Source organism: Anopheles coluzzii, chromosome 2 (genome assembly GCF_943734685.1).
Source record: "Anopheles coluzzii chromosome 2, AcolN3, whole genome shotgun sequence".
Taxonomy (NCBI): Eukaryota; Metazoa; Arthropoda; class Insecta; order Diptera; family Culicidae; genus Anopheles; species Anopheles coluzzii.
Genome location: NC_064670.1, coordinates 124947175 through 124968732, shown reverse-complemented (window position 1 = coordinate 124968732; position 21558 = coordinate 124947175). Strand labels below are relative to the sequence as shown.

The 21558-nt window shown below is 49.2% G+C and overlaps 1 protein-coding gene across 1 annotated transcript in view; it reads right to left on the bottom strand.

Annotated features, from left to right (window-relative positions):
• LOC125908437 (capon-like protein) overlaps positions 1-21290 on the bottom strand; it is a 30048-nt gene extending 8758 nt beyond the window's left edge. The window contains exons 1-4 of the mRNA XM_049611218.1: positions 21186-21290; positions 1615-1686; positions 1358-1453; positions 940-1110 (exon numbers count right to left, since the gene is read on the bottom strand). Of these exons, the coding sequence (XP_049467175.1) occupies positions 940-1110; positions 1358-1453; positions 1615-1686; positions 21186-21290 (444 nt within the window). The remainder of the gene's footprint in view (positions 1-939; positions 1111-1357; positions 1454-1614; positions 1687-21185) is intronic.
• Between the last annotated feature and the right edge of the window lie 268 nt (positions 21291-21558).

Genomic DNA, 21558 nt, shown 5'->3' with positions numbered 1-21558 from the left:
CGTTCGTAATTCCACGGAAATGCTGCCCCATCCGGTAGGTACACCGGGGTGTGCGCATCGCGTCATTGTCGTAGATTTTCGACACTTTGACAAACATTGGGTCACAGACAATGGGACATCCCGTGATTGCATTTTTGTTTGCCCGATGGAATGGGGAAATTTTTCGTGCGGTGGAGAAGTGGCACGGAATAAACGTTGAATAAATATTTTAGCTCTCAATCGCTCCAACAGCAGATTTGCAGCACTTCCTCCCCCAGCCTTACGCCACCCGCTGGCCAACCTTTCCCGGGTACGGTTGTTGGCTATTTAGCGCGATTTATTTACTGTGACCGGCCGGCCGGAATTAATTAAAACCAAAAGCCGATTGTTGGCCAACTGGCTACTGATTTTGTTAACGCCGCCGCCGCGTACGACAGTGGCTGGCGTAAATCTAAGCACAGAGAAAGCAGCGCGATTTTCATTTATTTTCTTCTTCCCAGCTTTAAGAGGTGAGTTATACCAGCCCGTCAAAACCACTCTCAAAATAATGGTTCCCACGTGTGCCACACGCGCGCGCGCTTGACAGATAAGCGAGATAAAATGTTCTTTCCAAAAGCGAGGATAGGCCCCTCCGTCAGAAAGGCTGGAAGTACGTCAGAAAGTCATGCGCGGTTGAAAGTAGGTGAAACCGCGGTCAATGACCGTACCCCCCATGTCTGTGGATGTCTGTGCAATGACCCTTCGTTAAAAGCCATCCTCAAGTACTACGGCTCACACGCACGCGACAGAGTCACGTTGGGACGTTTATTGGAAATGGTTTTTGATACTTGCCAGTGAGTAACACACGCTAGATGGCTACAATTAAATGCATCGCTTCTAATTAAAATGTCGTGTTTCACGTCTTACCTACACATACGAATAAAGTGAAATAGACAAAGAGAGCGAGCGAGCGAAACTTACCTTTTTGTTGGTCTTGAAAACGCAACACTTGAAGACATCACTGCTACCGTCGCGCGCAATGTAGCTGAAGATTTTCAAATCGTTGCTGTCGTGCGAGACGTAGAATATCCGGTAGATGGGATGGCTGAGCAGTTCTATCTCCAGTGGGTCATTCCATTGGTGCTGCTTTTTCTGCAATCAGGAAAAGAAAAGCGGTCACGGTCGGAGATGGCACGTAATACATCAAACGCGCCAAGAAAGCGAGCGCTTGACAGGACTCCCTACAGTACAGCGTTGATGAACGATGATGGAATGTGAGCGGTTTCGTTCGTCGGTTTACGCCTCCAGAATTCAATCGGCACGAGCGCTCGGCACAGTGGCGCGCTTCCTCCAATCTACTGATTCTTCTGCTAAACTGAATCCGATCCGTTGGACTTACCTTTCGTCTTTTCCGCTTCAGGCACACGCGAACACCTTCAACCGAAATGCTGACGGTGACCTTCTTTTTCTTGCTGTTTTGAACCTTACACTCGTACTGCAAAGAGAGAGAGAGAGAAAGAGAGAGAGGGACCATTGGGATGGAAGGAGAAAACGGAAACATTAGATTGAATTCTACTTCCAATAAAGGAAACTTTTGATTCGGTGCACGTTTCCCGAAACAATTTCCCGCCAGCACCACCGGCCCACAACACGTACCCGTATCCTTCGCATGGCTTGAACAATTTCCGTTCGATTGCTGGGCCTCGGTACGACCTGCCATCCGATCAGCTGTAACAGAAAAACGAGATGGGAAAATTATAAAATTAATCATACTTGCACACACACACAGACACAGGGACGTGTAAAGGGCGAAAGCCTTTACGGACGAAGTGGACTTTGATGCACGTAACAGAATCTAAACAAATTGCAATCGAATGTAGCGAGCACCTAGGCCTACCACAGCCCTACCATTTTAGCAGAACCAATCATCATCATCGCCGTCATCAGTAGCACCCACTCACCCACTCGCCCACTCAACGAATGCAGCTGTGCAGCACAATCTTCTCGGACATTCCAAGCTCTGGTTCGGTATTGGAACGATGCACTCGGGAGCTACCAAAAATGAGGACAGGAAAGCAAGACGAAGGTTATTAACCTGACCGCCCTCTAGGCCCGGTGTGGTGTGGTGCTGTGTGACCAATCAACCGTACTTTCGTCCTTAATTTTTATCCCTCCCTCCCATCAACTGCCAGGTGGGCTTCTGTGGGGGTTCCGATAATGGGCGCACAGAATGTGTGTGCAATGCTGGGAAAACCCTTCTGCCACCAGGTGGTGGACCATACATTCAGGTTGAGCATTCCTTGCTGGTGGTAGCATGCCTGTTCGATGAATCAGCTGCTCGGTGCAAGCGTGAGAATTGTGCACTGTGTGACTAACTCCCAGACACTTCAGATCAATGAATCATTGGTAGGATTCCGTCGATCGCGTTGGACGGTGGGGAGAGAGAGAGAGAATAAGGTGCTTTTAAAAAAGGGTAACGATCTTCGATTACTCCATGCAGCCTAGTAACCTTAATGCCTGTCACATCGTAAACAAACCGATGCTAAGTTACCTTACAAAGTTGAGGGGATCGACCGTTGCTCATGTTTGTTTACGTTGAGCTGTCAATCAGCTTACCGAGAATGCGTAAAATTAGTTCCTGAAGTTAGGGGAAAATTTGCACACCGTGTGGGGAAAAGTTGCTCTGTCGGAGTTTTCCCTTTGCTCATTTGACCTTGGCCATTATGGTCCAAGTTGAGGCCGCAGTATCGCCAATGCATCAACTTCTTCATTTATACGTTCCAGAATGCATGTTCTACCATACATACTAGCCCCCCTAACCATATCCATTCATCGAAAGAAACGAGAAAAAATGAAGAAAACCCAACCAATTTGGGACTAAAGTTTTTTTATTCCTAAGTCATCATCCACAGAGTAGGGAAGCAGATAACCAGAAAAGCTTTTTCTAATCAAACTGTTGCAAGCAGAAAGCAAACTGTTTCCGGAACGACCCTATTCCCGGGACTGATAGCATTGCATTCCCAATTTGCCGTTTCGCCGGCCCAGCAACAAAAACTATTCCATCGTTCCCACCACTACCGTGCCCGTCCGTGTCCGTGTACGTTTGTGTGTGTGTTGAGGTTGAGGGGTCTCGCGTTTACCGGTCGTCACTGAACCATAACAAACATACTGGACGCCGCACAAGAAGGTTTGGGGGAGAGGTTGAGTTAAAAAACGGATTGCACCCACGCCTAACGTCCGGCAGCAGTGATGTGCGCACGATATGCCCGGTGTGATGTGTCTGACCACCTTGCTTTCGTTGGGACCGATCGAATGCACCGCTCTAACGGAGTACATGAGGGATAGAAGGGTCGGCAACTATTATTGTGCGCTAGTGATGTTTGCTTCTTGATGCTTGGACGTCGGACGCAGCTGACCCGTTAACATTGCCATCGATTCCCAATCTCTCCTAAGGGGAGTGAGCAATCGATTCTGATCAATCCATCGTACCGAGTCAGATCGGATGGTTGATATTCGAAAAAAAGCAAACAGCAAACTACTATCGATTCCAGCTCCAATCGAACAACGATCAATCGTTTGCGCATACAATGCTAGCGAAAGGGGAGAATGGGAGTGATGCTGAAATGGTGCAGTATGCTCATAAAAACCACCCCCCGATCGGAGATCGATCTATTCCCGGGAACAATTCCAAACGCCCCAAAACGGTTCCATTAATAATCACTTCTTCTCCTTCTCCTCGCTTGGCGTCCACCATCGCCATGGCGCTACATGGGGGCCCGTAACTGCCAAGATCTGACCGGGAGACTAATAGTTCAGTGTTTGCCAGCAGCCACCAGTCTTTCACCAGGGCAGGATGGTAGTCAACAGCAACGACGCGTGCGTTCGTAGCGGGAAGAAGTGGGTTAGAGCAAGGGCAGCGGCGCGTCGGTGAGATGGTGTGGAGTGAAATGCGTTTTTTTGCCTTCTCTACTTAATCTTTTTTAAATCCGTACCAGCTCGTTTTCCGTGTTTATTTCTTCACTAGCGTTTTCATAACATGGTTAAAATTAGACTTCATACGCAACGGCAGCAGCAGCGATTTTTCCCGCACGCAACGCAGCAGCTACTACGATGCCCATTCCATTCCATGCGTTTGTTCTCGGTGCGTTCGCATCAAACGCATGTACGCGGCGGCATGCGCGTGTGTACTAGCGAAGCCAGCTGTTTGGAAGCCCTGTTTGTGTGTGTGTGTTTTTTGTTGGTTTGCTGTTACCTTAACGTGTACACCTTCGCCACTGCCGGACGAGAACGAGAGCGCGGAATGCTGATAGCGCACTTACTTTTATTTTTATTTAAACATAAACCCAGCGGGATGTAAAATTATCAAAAGATGGCACCGACGTATTATCCGTGCTGGTGCACACACGCACACAAAAACTAGTTAAAATAATGAAGTATTTTGGATGGGAATGCATCGGGCAACGTTTTACTGGAAAAATGTGTGCTTCTCGATGTTCATGAATGCGTGCATGAAATACACTTTTTTGTTGAACAAAAAAACGAGACACGAAGAAATAAAACATTTGCAACAAACAAAAAAAAAACAGAGAACTGCATGACACGCGTGTAGCGGTCATTGTATATGATGGTTTGGGTGTATTTAAAAAGTCACCCGCGAAATGATACTTTCTTCAATAAGTCAAACTTTTATGCTTAAAATTCAAAACTATTCAAAAACCGAACACGGGAATTCCATCTGCTATTAACACATTTTACCAAAAAACAAAACCTGTCCCAACTTTCTTATACACCTAATCCCTCGCCGACAGAAGAATGGAAAGAAAACCGAAAAACAAATTTTAACCACAGTCACATGCAAGCGCAATTGAAGTTGAATAACAAAAAAGAAATCCGTTTCGACCCACGATAAATTGTAATCGGTCAGCGGGAACATCCCTTGTGGTGGCTTGTGGTAGTGCATGCGGAGGACGACAGGGTGGAGGGGACACGCAGTTCTGCGGAGGAAGTTTTCTGATTGAAAATTGTAAACATGGCTGCGACGAAACGGACCCCGACCGGAATGGGTGCGGTTAGACGCTGGGGAAGGAGAGAGAGAGAGAGAGACTGCTGTCCCGTTGGTGGAAAGACGCCAACAAAGCGAATAAAATAGTCCACGCGCACTCAACTCGCAACTCGGTGTGCTGTACTCGATGCTGTCTCTGTGTGTGAGTGTTTATGTGCGATTGTTGTTAAAAAAGGGATCTCTTTTTTATCTTTCTTTCTGATGTATGGAATGGTAGCAACTTTACACGGTGCACTTCTCTGCAGCGCCTCCATTTACCCGTGTTGCGTGACTTTCCATCATGTTATCGGTGCTGCTGATGATGCAAATCGGGGAGCGACAGAGCGAATAAAAACAAACGATCTACATGCATACATACATACACACACGCACAGAGAGCCAACAGCAGTAGGAAAGCGATATGGAAGTGGAGTGCTAACGACGATATGGAGCATAAACCGTTGGAGATGAAAAAAAATCCCCATCACGAACAAAAACAAAGGCGACACGCACGAAGGACGGGAATGAATGAAGAGAAAAAGAGTGAACAGAGAGGGAGAGAGGGAAAAACAATCGAGTAGAGAAACAAGGTCAAACGTAGCTAAAATTCAAGTACAAAAATTGAAATGCAAACGATGGCTAGCTAGTAGGCACACTAGCCGGTGGATGGCACGGGGAAGGGACACAGATTGTGGAAAAGAAAAGAATCATTAAATTCAACATAGGCCTGTGGCAAGGGGGGAGGGTAGCTGGGTGTTGTAGCTGGGAGATGGGAGCGTTTGTAGGTAACAATGCATTGCACTTGCACTTGGCAATGGATCTCAGGGGATGGGAACGGGGCCGAGTAAGAGGAAAACCACACGCAAAAGCAACCACAATAAGGGCCAGGGCAAAACGCTAAACGGAAGCAAGCTAATGACGCCCTAGGAAGAAAGTGGCAGAAAGAAGTGGGCCACCAGAAGCTGCAACATGCAGGGCTAGAGGAGAGTAACACAGGTGGCAAGGATGGGGGGGGGGAGAAAAAAAGAACCGTATACCTACATTAAAACCTGCATGTCACCATGCAAAGTGCACCGGTAAATGACAAAGTGCAGTGCAAAGTGGAGTGGGACGGCAGCGGGCAACATCATATGCACAGTGGCAAAGGGGGAGTGCGTGTTGCAAGTCCGACCCTTCAGTGATTGCTGTCAGATGCAAAGTGCATTCCAGCTGTTGCAATGATGCACGGCACAACACACGGCCGGACGGTCGGCGCAACGGGGAAGCTTACCCCTGTATCAGCTTTCAGCAGGGCAACGCAACCGACGACGGCGCAGCAGCAACTGGAGATGGATGATGTACGCGGGCGCGGCTCGGAACGATGATGGGTGGTGCGCAAGCGAAACGGAAGTTGGTCACGTATTTATTTGCACTCGTCTCCTCGTGTCGGACACATCTTGCCTCGATATGTGGGCTTGAAGGGGAGGGTGTGAGGCTTACTTCCGACTTCCGTCGGAAAGGAAAACGGGCGTGACAAGCAATCGGAATCGAACCGTGTGCCTCTGTGCCCGGTACCTTCATCTTCAGTCGCTGACATCTGATGACGCTCGATGCACGAGTCATATTGCGAGTCGAGAAAGATGATCATTACCCGCTCACAGTGGAGCTCTTGAAGCATCCACTCCAACAGATATCTCCCCAACCTCTTCACCAACCACCCACCACCACCAATCTCCTTTTCCGCCCCTGTTCCATTCTAATGCAAAGTGTGCCATCGCCGACGGGTGCCAAATGGTAGAGGAGAAATCCTATTCTTCGTCACATTCACATAAATCGACAGTCGCTGCTCAAAATATTGAAATTTGATGCAATTGAAGGTACCGCCGCGCACTCGCGCCCCGGATGATGAATAGGTTCCACACCCCATAATTATGATGTGTGCCGTGTGCTTGTCACGAGCGGATAAATCTCGCCCGGTGAGGTGAGAGTTGAATATTGTGAGTCATGCATTACAGCAACCAGCAATTGCTTCAAAATGCGTTTGAAGGGGAGGGGATGAAAATCAACGCCACCAGCAATAGGAGACAAACCCCGACCGAGAGCAAGTTGGAGAGAAGCTGACGGTGTTATAAGGCGTTTTGGGGTTTGAGCGGACAGTATCTATCCAAACGAAGTGATGCTTGCTGGAAATTAATGCAAAGCACACCTCAATAGAAACCCGTACGAACCGGTACGAAAGGAAGCTATTAGAATGAAGCTAAAAACTAACTCCCTCATACATTTCCATAAAGTACAAAATATCCGTTTTGTTGTGTGTGTCGTTTCTCTATCAATTCATTACCATCATTAAGCCACACACGTCCGGCCAGTCAACCAACGGCAGCCGAATGCTACTACGTACGACGGGGTGTCTCGGGCTAAAAAATGAACAAAAGATAATCACCTTTCTTCTCGCTTTAGAAAATTTCCCCTCACACCGAGCAAACCCAAACTCGTGCTGGACATTCGACGGGGTTTTGTACCGTCGGGGCAATGAAAACATTACCCTGATGTTGCAACCCGTGAAGGCGGGGGGGGGGGATTGTCGCCGGTGTGCGGTGTCGGTAGGAAACAGGATAAGACAATATAAACGTCAGACCGAAAAGCAAACATTGTTTATGCTGATGTGTGCGCAATTTGCATGCGTTAGCCACCCCGCAGACCAGATAAAGAGAGTGAAAAAGAGAGAGAGAGAGAAAAGGAAAGAGAAAGAGAGAAAGAGAGAGATAGTGAAAGGGTGTGTTGTCGCTATGGACGAAAGAATCCGGACACAGCAACAAATCGTGAAATCGGCGAGAAAAGTAGTAGCATAGTGCACGTTAACCCTTCAACGGCAAGTGCATCAACAGCCAGAAACGATGCAAACAGTTGTAATTTAATGTGAAACTCTTTTACAATAAGATTTTCTTATTGAAAGGTTACAAATCTGCAGCTCAGCTTTACTGCCTTGCGCAGTAAAGTTCTGCTGTTTCTTTAAGGGTTATTCCCTTTGCGATACTTCTACCCTTCTCCCCACCTAATGGTTCGTTGTTCACGCGCTTGTCAGCATTTTTTTTGCACTCTTTTCGCTTCACTGCGCGAACGTCGAATGTCCAGCTCGAAAGAATCAGGTCAGCCGTAACGCTGGTGCGCGATATACCCGCGGCAAAAGAAACAAACCGCCACCACCACCACCGATGGGGTGAAGAGTGGCGCACAAACCTAGGTTCTAGGAAGCGATGCGGTCACCATCTTTGTTGCAGGACGATCGCCATTAGCGAATGTTTGCGATCGTCTGTCTTGTCCGTGGCATCGCGGCAATACGGGACAACACAACGCGCCTGCATCGTCTGCTGCTCTTCTTCATCTCGCTCTTGCTCTTGCTGTCGATTGAAGCAGTAGTGCGAATCGGCCCGCAAACATGGTGCTAAATGGTGTGCTTAAATGTTGCTGGGAAACGGGGGAAGTCGTTCACCGCCACCACCCACCCTGTTCCTTGGCCTTCGCTTTGGCAGCGCTCCAAAGTCGCAAAACTTTGGACTTCGGACGCGCACAAGCGTTAATGTTAATTATTTATGTGCGAAAATCTGCCGACCGTGTGCGGCTCACCACTCCATTCTTCTCGTACATGCGTCTGGATAGTTTTATCCAGCAGCTTACGAGTACACCAACATAACGTTCCAGTTGCAGATCGAATCCAGAAGCGAAATGCTAAAGTGTTTTTACAACCCCAACAACTCCGGACAACGATTGAGTGCGAATCCCCCATGGAGGATGCAGCTATGTGCGAGGTAAACGAACTCGACTCAACGAACGAACGCACCGTCCTCCCACTCCGATGCGTCCACATTGACATAACGCCAAAACGATGACGTTTGCAGTGAGTGGCGGTCGCATGTGCGCTGGTCGTCTTGTTGGTCGTCGTGCTATTTGCATACACACGTGCAGCGCGTGCAGCAGTAAATGTGGAATGCAGCAGTTTCGGGCAGCAGCAGCACCGGAGACGAGCAATACTTCACGATTAATTAACGCGCAACGCGATGGTACTTTTACGCGAATCAGTTCAGCAGCCGGCAGCGTTCACTAGAGTCTTATTAGAAACGGGGATTTATCGTTACCCGGCGCCCTGCAAATGCGGGTTTGTGAAGAGGAATCTCATTAAATTTTATTGGTTCTCGCTTACTCCATCGCGAGCGGCTTGAAGAATGGTGTTGGGGGTGTGCAGTTGCTGAGTTTTAGTGGATCATTATTTAATTCTATGATCCTTGTAATTAATTCAGTTTATTTCTCTTTCCTTATTTCCTTCAAAGCGAAGAACTCCAACGACCACTAGCGCAGGTCCTGGCTAACTACTCTAATTTCAATCGAATGCAGTTCAACACTCTCCCGTTTCAACTGTTGCAAAGAGAAAAGTTTACGTATTGCCAAAAGAAAAACAACATAATCCACAGCTCACAGTTTCTCCATTAGCCTCTGATTGATCCGTTCGAATGAATACTAAAAGAGAAATTACGAACCACTCTCCAGCATCAAGCAGTGATTAAGTGATGAACCTACTTCCAGCATAATGTAGCCCCCCCGCCATCGGCAGCACCCTTTCTTTTCAACTCCACTCCCCGTAACTCCCCGTAGGCGAATCCATTATTCTATGACCTTTTATGTTGCACCCGCGAACGAAGCATGTTCCATATACCGCGTTGCTTTAAGTGGCAATAGAAAGCATCCAGCAGTAGCAGCAGCAGCAGCAGCAGCAGCGAAAAAAGGCTTGACTATTTTACTTTTTTGCTCGTTTCCCTATTATGCCTTTTAACGCGCATTCTAGCGAATAAAATCCATTTCCGAATGTGTATGTGCTGCTCGCGCTGCGGAATGCAATCGCTAACAAAGGTGCATGGGGCGAGCATTAACTCTTGTTATTCACCACGGGAACACCACAGTTGTATGCAGCGCACCAAACAACACGATGGTTGGTACGACACTCGCCGCGACGCGAAAATGCGCGCGCGACAATGAAATGTTACCATTTGGCATTCGACAGGGAGGTTTGGGAAACTCGGGTTTTGCATTCTCACCTGCGCACCTGGAGCGCAGCCCGTAATCGAGTGGCAAATGGTACGCTCTATCGAACAAGCCGATTCTAGCCGATGCTTAGTAATGCCTTTGACAGGTCTGCAGCGGTGGAAATCGGGCGTGGCAGCGACGGTGGCGGAGAGAAAGAGGAAATGCATATTGGAAATCGAATAAAAATGGGCAAGTCTTTCTATTCTCCATTTACCCTCACCCTCTCTCTCTCTCTCTTAACCCTTCCATTCCCTGGGGTTCTTTCTCTCGCTCTCTGTGTGTGTTTGTACGACAGCTGCATACGAAATGCATACACCATTGTTTGCTTCGGTGACTGCAACGGAGGGAAGCAAAAGGGCAGGGAGATTGGGCGTGTAAGTGTTGTTGGCTTCCGGAGTTTGTCCCCGGTCCCGGTGGCTCCCGTGGCTCGAGAGGAGGCCTCTTTTCCCCCCCAGGCGAGCAAGCGAAAAGACAATTAGTCGCATTTCCAGGTGCTCGACCGGAGAAGGGGGAGAAAAATAGCCCACCGCTTTTCCCTATTCCGCTTGCATCTATTCCGTTCTTCGGCAGCTGCAGTTTGCAATCAATTTCCTATTTTTATTGCTTGATCGGTTCGCGCTTCTGGTGGTGGCTGGATGATGGCGAGATAGCCTCCAAATCCAAAAATGGCTCTGCGCATACCTGGCCGTTCCCCGTGGTGTGTAAGTGTGTGTGTTTGTGTGTGGTGTACGGCTACAGAATTGTCCCTACCGTGGTCCCGTGCTTTCGCCCATGCATTGCCTGGAAAGGCGGCTTTATTATTCATGGCCCATCGATGGGCAATCATGCTGCTATCGATATTGGTCTATCGTTAGATTGGACGAACGCGATAGTTCGTACGGTCAAGCGTCCGGGACCCGACAAATGTCCGTCGGTTCAATGGACTCCTCTCGGTTAGCGGAAGGAGTGGTCCCGTGGTTTTGACCATTGCGGGATACGTTCGCAGAGCATGGGCCCTTTGTGTGAGGCCCTGAGTGCTGGACCTGTGTGCTAGGGCTAACGATAATGCATGGCCCGACCTGTGCGAAATCGTGCAAGCTGCGTGAGTAATCCAATTTCAAACTCCGTGACGGCTGCGGGGCAGCTTATGTTATGGCTACCGCAAGCGTACTGCTGTACTGATAAGGAAAATGCGCCATTATGTGACGATAAATTGCGGTTAAACTGCAAACGTCCAAAACAGGCTGGCCTTTGGGATCGGCACGGCGGCATTCAGGCGGTCGAGAAGGTTGACGACTAATCGAGATTGAGCCAAATATTATCCCGATATTAGACTCTGTGCAGATATATCTCTGTGTAGGTCCTGACAACCTTGCCGTCCTGACCACTGTGTCCTGTGAACATCGCTCCAAAAGAAAGACAAGCTGTGGTAAGAATTATTGCCGACCAAATTGCTCCTATTTTTGTCGGACAGACAGCCGTCCCTGCGCAGTGTCTTCCGAGATGCTGTCGTTAACAAATTATCGTCCTACTTGAAATGATTGCTACATACATCTTAATGTCCCATTTTACGAGTTAAGCTTCATCAAACTTTCCTGCCCTGGGTGCGGAAGTTACACACTGTACAAGCAATAACAAATGGTCTATCATTCTCTCTGGGGCAAGATTTCCAAGCCGATACAGCAGCTCGACATTAGCAGTAAATGTTTCTCCCCTTTTTGCTTTGCTTGCAATAAAAACAAAACAAATCCCCACGCAAACACACACAGATTCGCCAACAGGTCCTTTGAGACTTTCACTCGGCTTGCAAGAATTTGCGCAGCCATTGACCCCGACCCCGAGCCCGAGCCCCGTTGATACAGATTGACGGTTGGAGATGTAGCGAGCGATTCAATCATAGATAAGATCCCTTGACCGTCAAACGCAGCAAGGGTGGTAAAAGGTGGCGCCCCCCTGTTCGGCTAATTTGGTCGTTGGGCCGTTGTGGCCTGGCCTGGCAGCGATAGTGTGCCAATGTTTGCAGCCCAACCGTGCGCCCCCCTCCAAAAACCGTTTTGGGAGGCAAGAAGCTTCGCACTGATTGCGAGCGAAAGCTGTCACAGAGAGATATTGAAAAAGGGAACCTGTCCAATTTTCGAAAGTCATTCGGTGCGGTCCTGATTTATCCATTTTCAACCTCCCCGCGTGTTGCCAGCGTCTGGCGGACCGGGCGGATGAGATTTCATTCCACACGTTCACGAGCGGCGCTCCATTCTTGGAACGCTGGTGGAGCGCGCTGGCAATGAACTTCAAGCGAGATGTGCTGCGATCCACTCCTTTGGTGTGCTGGGAGGATTAGATCGCACGGAATCACACTGGTTATGACATTGATGATCTCTGTTTCGCACCCCTCACTCACTCTGTCAACCGCACCAAATTCATCAAAGAAAGCGCTTTGCGATGGCTGAAAATAGTGAAAGCCAAGCCCGATAGAAGAGCCAGAAGGTGGAGCCGCGTGATCAGGTGGTCCCACCGTGGTGTGCCAGCTCGAGCATGGCCTTCTTTAGAAGTTGTGTGCGCTTTCCAACAAGAGGGAACACCAACCTCCTCTCACAAACACACACGGTGAGCACGATTTGGAAATGAAAACCGGAACCCGGCATTGACGGTGGACGACATAGGGCGGCGCATATGCGCTTGGTGCGAAAATGGCAATAGATGATGGGGGGGAGAATATGCAACACCCAAGCTGCCACCCCGAGTGTGCCACCGTCAACCGAACGAACGGAACAAAGAAAACGATCCATCCAACACACACACACGAGTGAGAGCCTAGTGCCATAGTGCGGCTTTTGCGTAAAAGGAGAGATATCCACCGCGTTCGTGCGCCCTTCGCTCCTCGGTGATAGTCTTTTTCCCTAGACCACCACCATGTGCGAGCCCACCACTAGGGGCCTAACTAAACTATCCAACCTCTCCCACGTGTGCCAGCGTGCAGATGTGCGTATGTATGTGCGCCATGAGTGTTGGAGTTCTGAGAAATGCATCACCACCACCACCACTACCTCGTCCTTTCCCTTCCTATTCCATCGTAAAGACGGTGGACCATTACACCACACACACAAGAGCGGGTGCAGCCAAACGAAAGACACCAAACGCAACGCGCGCGCCTGCAAAAGCTGTGCAAAGCTGTGGCAATAACGGGCAGCAAATGGTAAATTATTTTCCACTCTTCTATTCAAACTTCCATCTTATCTTCTCTCCCAAACTCGCCCTCGCCCCCCACATCAACATAGGAACGTTAAAGGGCCTAGCAAACATCGCCACGAAGTGCCCCCAGGATCTCTGGAGGGCTCGAGCGTGGTCCCCACTGTGGTCCCGTATGTTCGTACGGCTCGGAACAAGATTTCGTCGCGTGCTTTTTTTCTCTCCCCTTTCTTCGTTTGCTCTCCCCGGTGTTGTTATGTTGGTTAGGGGGCTTTTGAGTGAAATGGTTGAAAAGTTGTGTGTTAGGACTTATGCTTTTGCAGCTCGGCTTGGTGCTGCCGCTGTTCGACGCTAACGCCATTGCGCCCTCCATCCTTGGTGGCTGTGTTCGACGCTCGTGTTGCTGCTGTGGATGCTGTTGTGGATGCTAATGCTGCTGCTGCTCGTATTGGCAACTTCCCGTACGATGGGGGTGACTCATGAATTTTTAACTTGCAATGTTTGCGATAACCTCCGATGGATATGGCAAAAACGGTTCTGCGCCATGCTTTTTCAAGAGTTTGAAAGCATTCGCCGGATCCAACGTGTGTGTGTGTGTTTGTGTGGTGTTGTGGTAGTTGGCTTATGTGGAGTTGCCAAAAAACTCCCTCCGTGGGGAGCAGATACGCACAAGCTATTATGACATACCCGCGTTGACCTATGAGCCGGTAGACGCGCGGCGCTAAATCAAACGAGGTCGTCCTGTTCCGAAAAGCGACTGGGAGGCAGGATGTGCGGGAGTTGAAATAGCTTAACTTCCGTCGTTAAAGTCATGCTACCGGTAATGGGGGGAAATTCGTTAAAAGGCATTTTTCCCCCAGCATTCGCGAAAAAGAAGAAGAAGAGGAAGACAAAGCGCAAGCGGGCAAATAATCTTCTCCCACGTGGGTGCTTGCTGGCGTGTGCGCCTCAAACCAGTGCAAACACTTTATTGTCCTCGGAAACCGGAATGTCTCCAAGATGGCTTCAGGTGGTGCTCCAAAAACCCTCTGGTATCCTCGCGCGCGTCCCGAGAAAGGTTAAATCAAATCCGCTCCGATGTGTCCCAAATAAAGACAGTTACTTTGGTAGCGGCTGTGATGCCTCGCCCTGCGCCTTCTCTCTGTGATCCCTCGGCAAATCGATTTGATAAATCAAAGAAGTATTGGTTCCTCTCGGATGAAAAATCCCTTTTCGGCTCGCGGGCATCACGCGAGAAGAGACACCGGATAAAGAGGAAAAACTCATAAGAAAACCCAGTTCTGCGCAGTTATTTTCACCCAACGCTAACCTCCTCCCTGCCGTACGACTAACGAATATGCCTTGACATTGAAACAAACGGTAGTTACGTTTTCCTGTCTTTCCTTCCTCTACATCCTCTCTCTCTCTCTCTTTTCTCTGCTCGTAGTGGAGCGAGTTTGTTTTATCCCCTCACCAACTGTGCAACACCAAACACCCAGCCCCACGTGGGCCCGGTACGCCTGAACAGGAAAGGAAAATAATCGCGACACGCGAACACGAACGCAAACTCACGGCCACATTGCACTGCGCGACAGACGGTTCTGATAGCCCAGACGACTTGCCCGTGGTGTGGAGAGAGGGTTGACCAAGAACGCTCTGAAAGGCATTACAAAAACGGGATCTCATTCCCACACCACGTAATGTCTTGCGCTGTGTGTTGTGCTGCACTTTGCGCGCCGCCTGTTGTTAGTAGCAACGGGCCTTAAACTGGGCAGCAAAACGGTGTAGCGCAGTAACTGATGCAGAACAACTCCGTTGCCGTAGAACAAAGTGCTGCAGAACACCCAGAACACAACGAGCCAAATGCGAGCGTTTGGAGAGATAGAAAAAAAACGAAACAACCGCAGTCGAGAAGTGTAGATTTTTTAGCAAGAAAAAAGAAGTTTAATCATAAAGCTCCTCTTATACGTCCATTCGGTTGAGCGATCGAGAATGGAATCGCATTTTGAAGGATATATTTTTGAGACATCGATTCTTTTTCATAAGTGCTCATTAATGCGACAGCATGTTACCACCTCACTCAGCACGTTTCCACGGGCCATTTGCAGAAATAGTGTGCTGTACATGCTGTAAAGATCTCGAGCCGAAGAATTTCCCTTCAGAAACACACACAGACGGCTCCAGGCGGCCCGGTGATGAACCTGTTTTTCATCGTAGAACGGCCCAAAAGCGGCAGGTTCCACCCTTTCCCATTCAACCGGGATAAGAAGGGAACAGTAAAGGGAAAAACGTGTAATTCAGGCCAGAGAGAGAGAGAGAGAGAGAGAACGAGAGAGAAAAAAGGGGAGAACGAAAAAGTGCCCAGCGAAGCGTGACAACGAGATATGTTTTGGTTCCTTCTCGGTCGCACAAAAAGCACAAACCCGTACCGTCGAACGCAATCTGGAACGAGGGGAAGCTCGGACCCCACCTCTACCAACAGGCACAAGGAACAACACACAGATGCTGAATCGAAGCGCAACGGTTCCGTTATCGAGCAGCAGCCTGTGTCCTCTATTTCCGCCTTGTTGTTGCCGCTGCTGCTGCTGCTGCTGCTGCTACCCTTCTGAGTGATGGAGGGAGAACTGTGGGGAAAAAAGTGATTCGCCCAGTAGCTTCTTCCAATTCCAATCCTCCTCCCCCCTCGCGTTCCCTTTTAGTATACGACATGAACCTGACGTTATTACGTGACCAGCGTCGTATGGTCGTGACTACTCCCGGGTCTCCTCCATCCCCAACTATTATATAGTGGGAATAAAACACAAGCAGCAAAGCCAGCGCGCTTTGTGGCGTGCGCACACCGCCCAACACAGCAGAAGAAGGGAGAAAGGAAGGCACCGCTGGCAGGCGGAAGAAAATACGATACGACCCGAAATTGGCCACTGTTTCCCGAAGCCTGCGGTTATTCGGCGAGAGCCATCAGCCGGAGAGAAAGAAAATCCCATTCTGGTCGAGATAGCACCTAATCACGTGGAGCAGCAACACAACAACGATGGCGTGAGCCTACCCCCCGCGCTCGGATCGGCACCCCAAGCGGCCTTATCATTATCGGTGGAGGCTCACCCCTCCCCCCGGGAGGTACAGGCGACCACAGGCGGCCACAGGAAAAGTGCGCACATTTCATAATAATAGGTTATAAATTTCATCCAATAAAACGACAATCCCCGTCCAATCAACGTCAGGGCAGGTGATGGACCACTCCGCGGGGAGGGAGGGAGGGAGGAAGGGCCATTCCAGCGAGCGAAAGCAACAGACGAATATTACACACAGGACGTTCGAGAATGATAATAATGCCTTCCTCCCCGCCAAAAGGATGCTCTTTTCATAGCTCGTTCGTTTTGTTTTGATGGGAAGAGATGGGGGAGAGGGGCGTCCGAGTGATGCTGGCGGAGAAGTACAGACAAGGCGAGGCATATTGTTATTATCGTTATGAACCGCAATGGCTACCCCATCGCAATGGCGAGCGTATTGTAACGGTAAAATGGGGAACGTAGAGCGGGAGAGAGAGTGTGGGGAAACAGTGATGGCAGCATAAAATTGTCACCAAACTGACAGCTGCACCCGAAGCGTACACGTTGTCGCATCTGAGATAAAGCACTTGGGAGAAGGTATCTGATGCAGTTCTGTGTGTGTGTCCCATCACAACAATGTGGCCGCTGCTGTCCAGTGCTGTCCTTTTATTGCGCATTTTGCGCAGCGAACGCAACACCATCGACACACAAAGCCTACTACTGTGTGTTGTTGCTGTTACCGATGCCCAAACACAGGACCGTTGTTAGTAGCTTCCGCTTGTGTATTGAAGATTGAACGGTATTGTTGCTGATCAATCGATGCACAGCGTGATTGGAGGCTTTGTGGTGCACGGGATGGTTATTAATCAACCTGTAGTATAGTGTGCAAGATCATCAGCACTCCATCCATGTTTGCCGTTCATTGAACGCTAACACGTGACACATGATAGCATGGGGGATGGAACAAAGCGATCGCGAAGACGTTGGTCGCTCTTTATCTAAATCAAAACAAAGCACCGACAACACCGCAACACCCAAGCAGCAACTCGGTAGCCGTGTCTTGCTGTGGGCTTCAGCATCAGCAAAAACTGTCTTCCACGATGGGAGAAAACAAATAGTGACCGTTTGACAGATGACATTCCATCCGTTTCAGTTCCGATGGGTTACGCGATTGGCAACTGTCAGCTAATCAATTGCGCCAAAGCCAGCATGTACATACGTCGAGTTCCGAGTTTCCAGTTGCTCCGTAAACGTCTCACGGCTTTTTTTGTAGTGGCCATTTAACACTATCTGGAAAAGCGAGCCACGATACCTTGAACGGACAAAGCACGATTAAAGCCACTCGATCGTGGGTATGTTGTGCGATCGTTATCGATGCATTAGATTTAATGGATTTCTTTATCTGCCGCTTCCATTCCTGCACGGCTACAACCAGCATGTGAAGAGTAACTTCTAGCTTAGCGTGTGAGCTGAATCATTCCTCTTCATTGCTTTCTTCAGTTTGCTCCCTTGCGTTGATCCACCGTCACACTACTTCTTTCATGGTTTACCCTCTCTAAAAACAGCGATGTCTTTGAAATGTCCGACTAACTCACCCCACCACGACCATCGTATATGCCCACCCATATCGGGAATGATTAAGAGCCATGAGTTGACTTTTTCTGGCCCTCCCGTTGGGGTCACGCGCCGGTCGTCCGGGAACCGCCGTTCTACTTCGTTCCCTTGTCCCGTATTTTAGTGGTTGCCTTGCCTCGCCCCGTCAACCGTTTGCATCAATTGTAATGATCGTTGTTATATGCTATCGTTGGAGAAGGCTAAAAAGGGCCACCAGTACCAGTTGCGGAAATGCCCAGTTTATGTAGCAAAAGAATTAAGACAAAACTTGAAGCGCCCTTATATGGCGGGAGGATGGAATGTTGCGCGATCGCGCAATCGGCGCAAATGAATTGAAGTACAAAAAACGGGGCAGTTCGTTCGCGCGCGCGCTCATCTGCTCCGCATGGTCGGTGGGGAACATGGGTTGAGGAAACACAAAGAGGCACACAGAGGCAGCTTTTAATTGGCCCACTTTGCGGGTTCGTCGCACTGAGTCGACATAATAACGTTTGCAGCACTTCTCAATTGCTCTTCCACTTGCATCCAGTGGACAGCAGAATGTGAGACAGCAATTATGATACAGAACGCTACACCGAAGCTTAATTGCGTGTGTTCTAGAGTTGGAATTGTTTTCGTTTAAACATATACACACTCAAACACACCGTCCGTCACACACAGGGGATGAGGCGGATCGAGGTCACATCTCTATCACGTTATGTTACTAACCGACAAACAACAAAGACACTTTTGCTCCGGGGGTTGAAATTGGGATTTCATTTTTTGCTCCTCCCAAAATTGCCATTTGCTGCATCATATCACGTGCATGTGGACAATTTATTTATGGTTCCATCTCGCCCGGCACGCCGGCTAAAGTTGAACATAAATTAATAAACCGCGCACAAGAGGAAGAGAGGGAGAGAGAGAGAGAGAGCGGGAGAGAGCAACCCATTGTACCGTAGGAAATTAAGACAACGAAAGCAAACAGAAAAAAAAAATCTCCTCAAAAACTCCGGACGAAATAATTCGTTTTCAGCTTTCCGATACAGTGAGTGTTGCACCGTTTCCCATACCCGCACAGTGGGGAAAAAAGGGTTTGATACATTGTGCTTTATTTATCTGTGCTTTAGTTTGAATTCTTAACAAAAACAACACGACGACGACGAGAGCTCCGGAAAAAGGGAAATCGATAAAATGGACGAGAGACAGACAGAGAGAGGCAGAGAGAGAGAGCGTGCTTGGAGGGTGAAAAATGTAAAATGTATTACAGAAATGTAAAACAAACGAATGCCGAAAACGAATGCCGCTTTCATTTTGTGGAAGCGGCACCCCTTTCTTCCATTCGCACCCATGACGCTGTTGGTGCTCGACGGTGTCCCAAATGCCCTGTTGATGTGCCATGGTCAATTAGCAGCCGGCTAAAGTTTGAAGTGCGCCCCGGTATTGTGATACCCGGCACAATTCGTTAGTGTTTAATTGGTTCATCTTTTCACTTCTCGTTCTGCTCGTGCCCTTTCTCCCTTCATGGGGATGGCTTTTTGGGGGTCTTTATGTTGAGCGTTTGTAACCAGTCAACTACCTCGGCTCTCTCTCTCTGCACAATGTAGAACGTCCAATATGCAATTATAAATGCAAACTACACAAAATGGCTCGGCTTTGGTGTGGGGCGTCAATTGCCAAGCGACAACGCTTGATCTCAAATCAAGTGCGACCAAATCCTGCCCCGAACCAGAATCGTGGCGACCCCATTCTCTAACGATTGGCTTCTGATTGGCACACCCCACACTGCCAGGAACCAGAACATTCTAGCCAAACGTGGTGACCTCCCTCCAGGCAGCGCTACGAAACAATCATTCCGGATTCCGGGCGCTTTGCGATTGAGGGCAGGCCAGGGCCATCGGGCTGGTCGAAGAAATGGGCCCAACCAACTACCCCTGGTCTCTCTCAAGGGCGCCAAGGGCGTTGTGCAAATAAATCCAAACGGGCGTGTAGGTGTTCTAGAAGAGGGTGGTTTGGCATTTAAAATCCCCCAGAAGCGCACCTAAAGCTTCTGAGTTCGTGATACACGAGTCTCGGACAGCCAAGACCACACGGTGGTCTGTCAACTTCCCGTCCGAAACCAGTTCCAGCGGTACACGAGATTGGTACGAATGCACCTCGATCTGCATTTTAAAAAGTGCATGCGCTACGCCCCAACCTCTAAGGAAGTATGAATTCCGGGACCCAGCGCGTTTGATCGTATTAGATCAGCCTTCACCACTACCGCGGAAAGTGGCTTAGCATTGCACGAGCATTGCGTCTACCAGACATTAAGATCGCGTTCGATGGAGAAAAAGGCAATAGATTAAAGGAGTTGGGTGGGGTCATGATGCCATCATCGAGTGATCAATCGCTTCGAGGTTCGGGGTTGCTCGACCCCTGTGGACCCCTTTAGCGTTATAGACGCAATTAAGCTTGCACATATATGTGTGTGTGTAGAGTCGGGATTGAATTCCACGCGCTGGATCGATCGATCGACTTGAGAAGCCTTTCCAACAAATGCTAATGAGAGAAAGCGTCCGACTGTGTGTGAGTGTGTGTGTATGTAATCGAATATGGTGGGGATTGGGAACGCAAGAACGAGAAGAAACCTAACCTCCGAACAGTGAGGCAAGAACAACACCACCACCACCACCCTATCCAACACGCGAACTCTTGAACTGTCGATAAAAATAACTGGAAAGTGAACTATCCGCATGCACCATATGAAGTCGCCCTCTAATGGTGACCTCTCGCTTCGCCCCCCACGGGAGCATCACACGCTGGCTGAGGCAGCAGAGATCTTGAGAAATGGGCAATATCCAACTCGCGTGACCTGCCGGAAACCCAGGATATGGCGCATACACGTTCATCCTCCCCTCAGGGTACTCCCACTCACAGTTTATGGGGATCTCACCGTTTATGATAGTCGTGCAGTAAACGTGTGCTTTCTTCGACTCTTCGGATACCCAAAAGAGACTGATCGAAAGAGCAGCACGACAAGACAAGAAACGGGCAGTGAGGCAGTGCTCTGGCAGACCTTTGGCCGACCGCCCTGTAGCGTATTATGTTGTATAAGGTTCGACTCTGTTGCATACACGTAAACGTACTCGTCGGGCGGTTGAGGCCGAGAGAGCCGAGAGAATGTGAATTAATTCTCGCATTAATCAGTCTCGCTTAATCAGTTGCTCATACCCACGGTAGAATTAATTTATTTTAAAAAGGTGTGGTAGACACTGACCCAACCCGGAGGGCATTCAACGGTTGTTGTGAACGGTAGTCTAGTGTGAGTGTTCTAATATCTTTATGAAGCCATAACTTACCTTTGCCTGAAATGTCAGCCCATTGCCGTAGAACGCCTGCTCTGGGTACAGCGGAACCCGGATGTCTTGATCATCCTTTACCAGATCGTAAGGTTGAGAAGGCATGATGTTGATGCGCTGTTTCCGGTTGTCCGACCAGGGGTGGGAAGGGATGATAGTTTCTCGCACCCGCCTACAACTACAACACCGCTCTGGAGCCGCTTCGGACCGGCTCGACTGCCCTCGAGGCTCAGCCTCCGAAACCCTGCCGAGCTGGCTGGCTGTGTGTTACGGGGCAACAGCACTTGGCTTCAACGCTTCACTTGCCACTCACACATTCGTGCGCACTATTCTAGCCGACACTCTCTGCAACAACAACAACAACTAACAACGC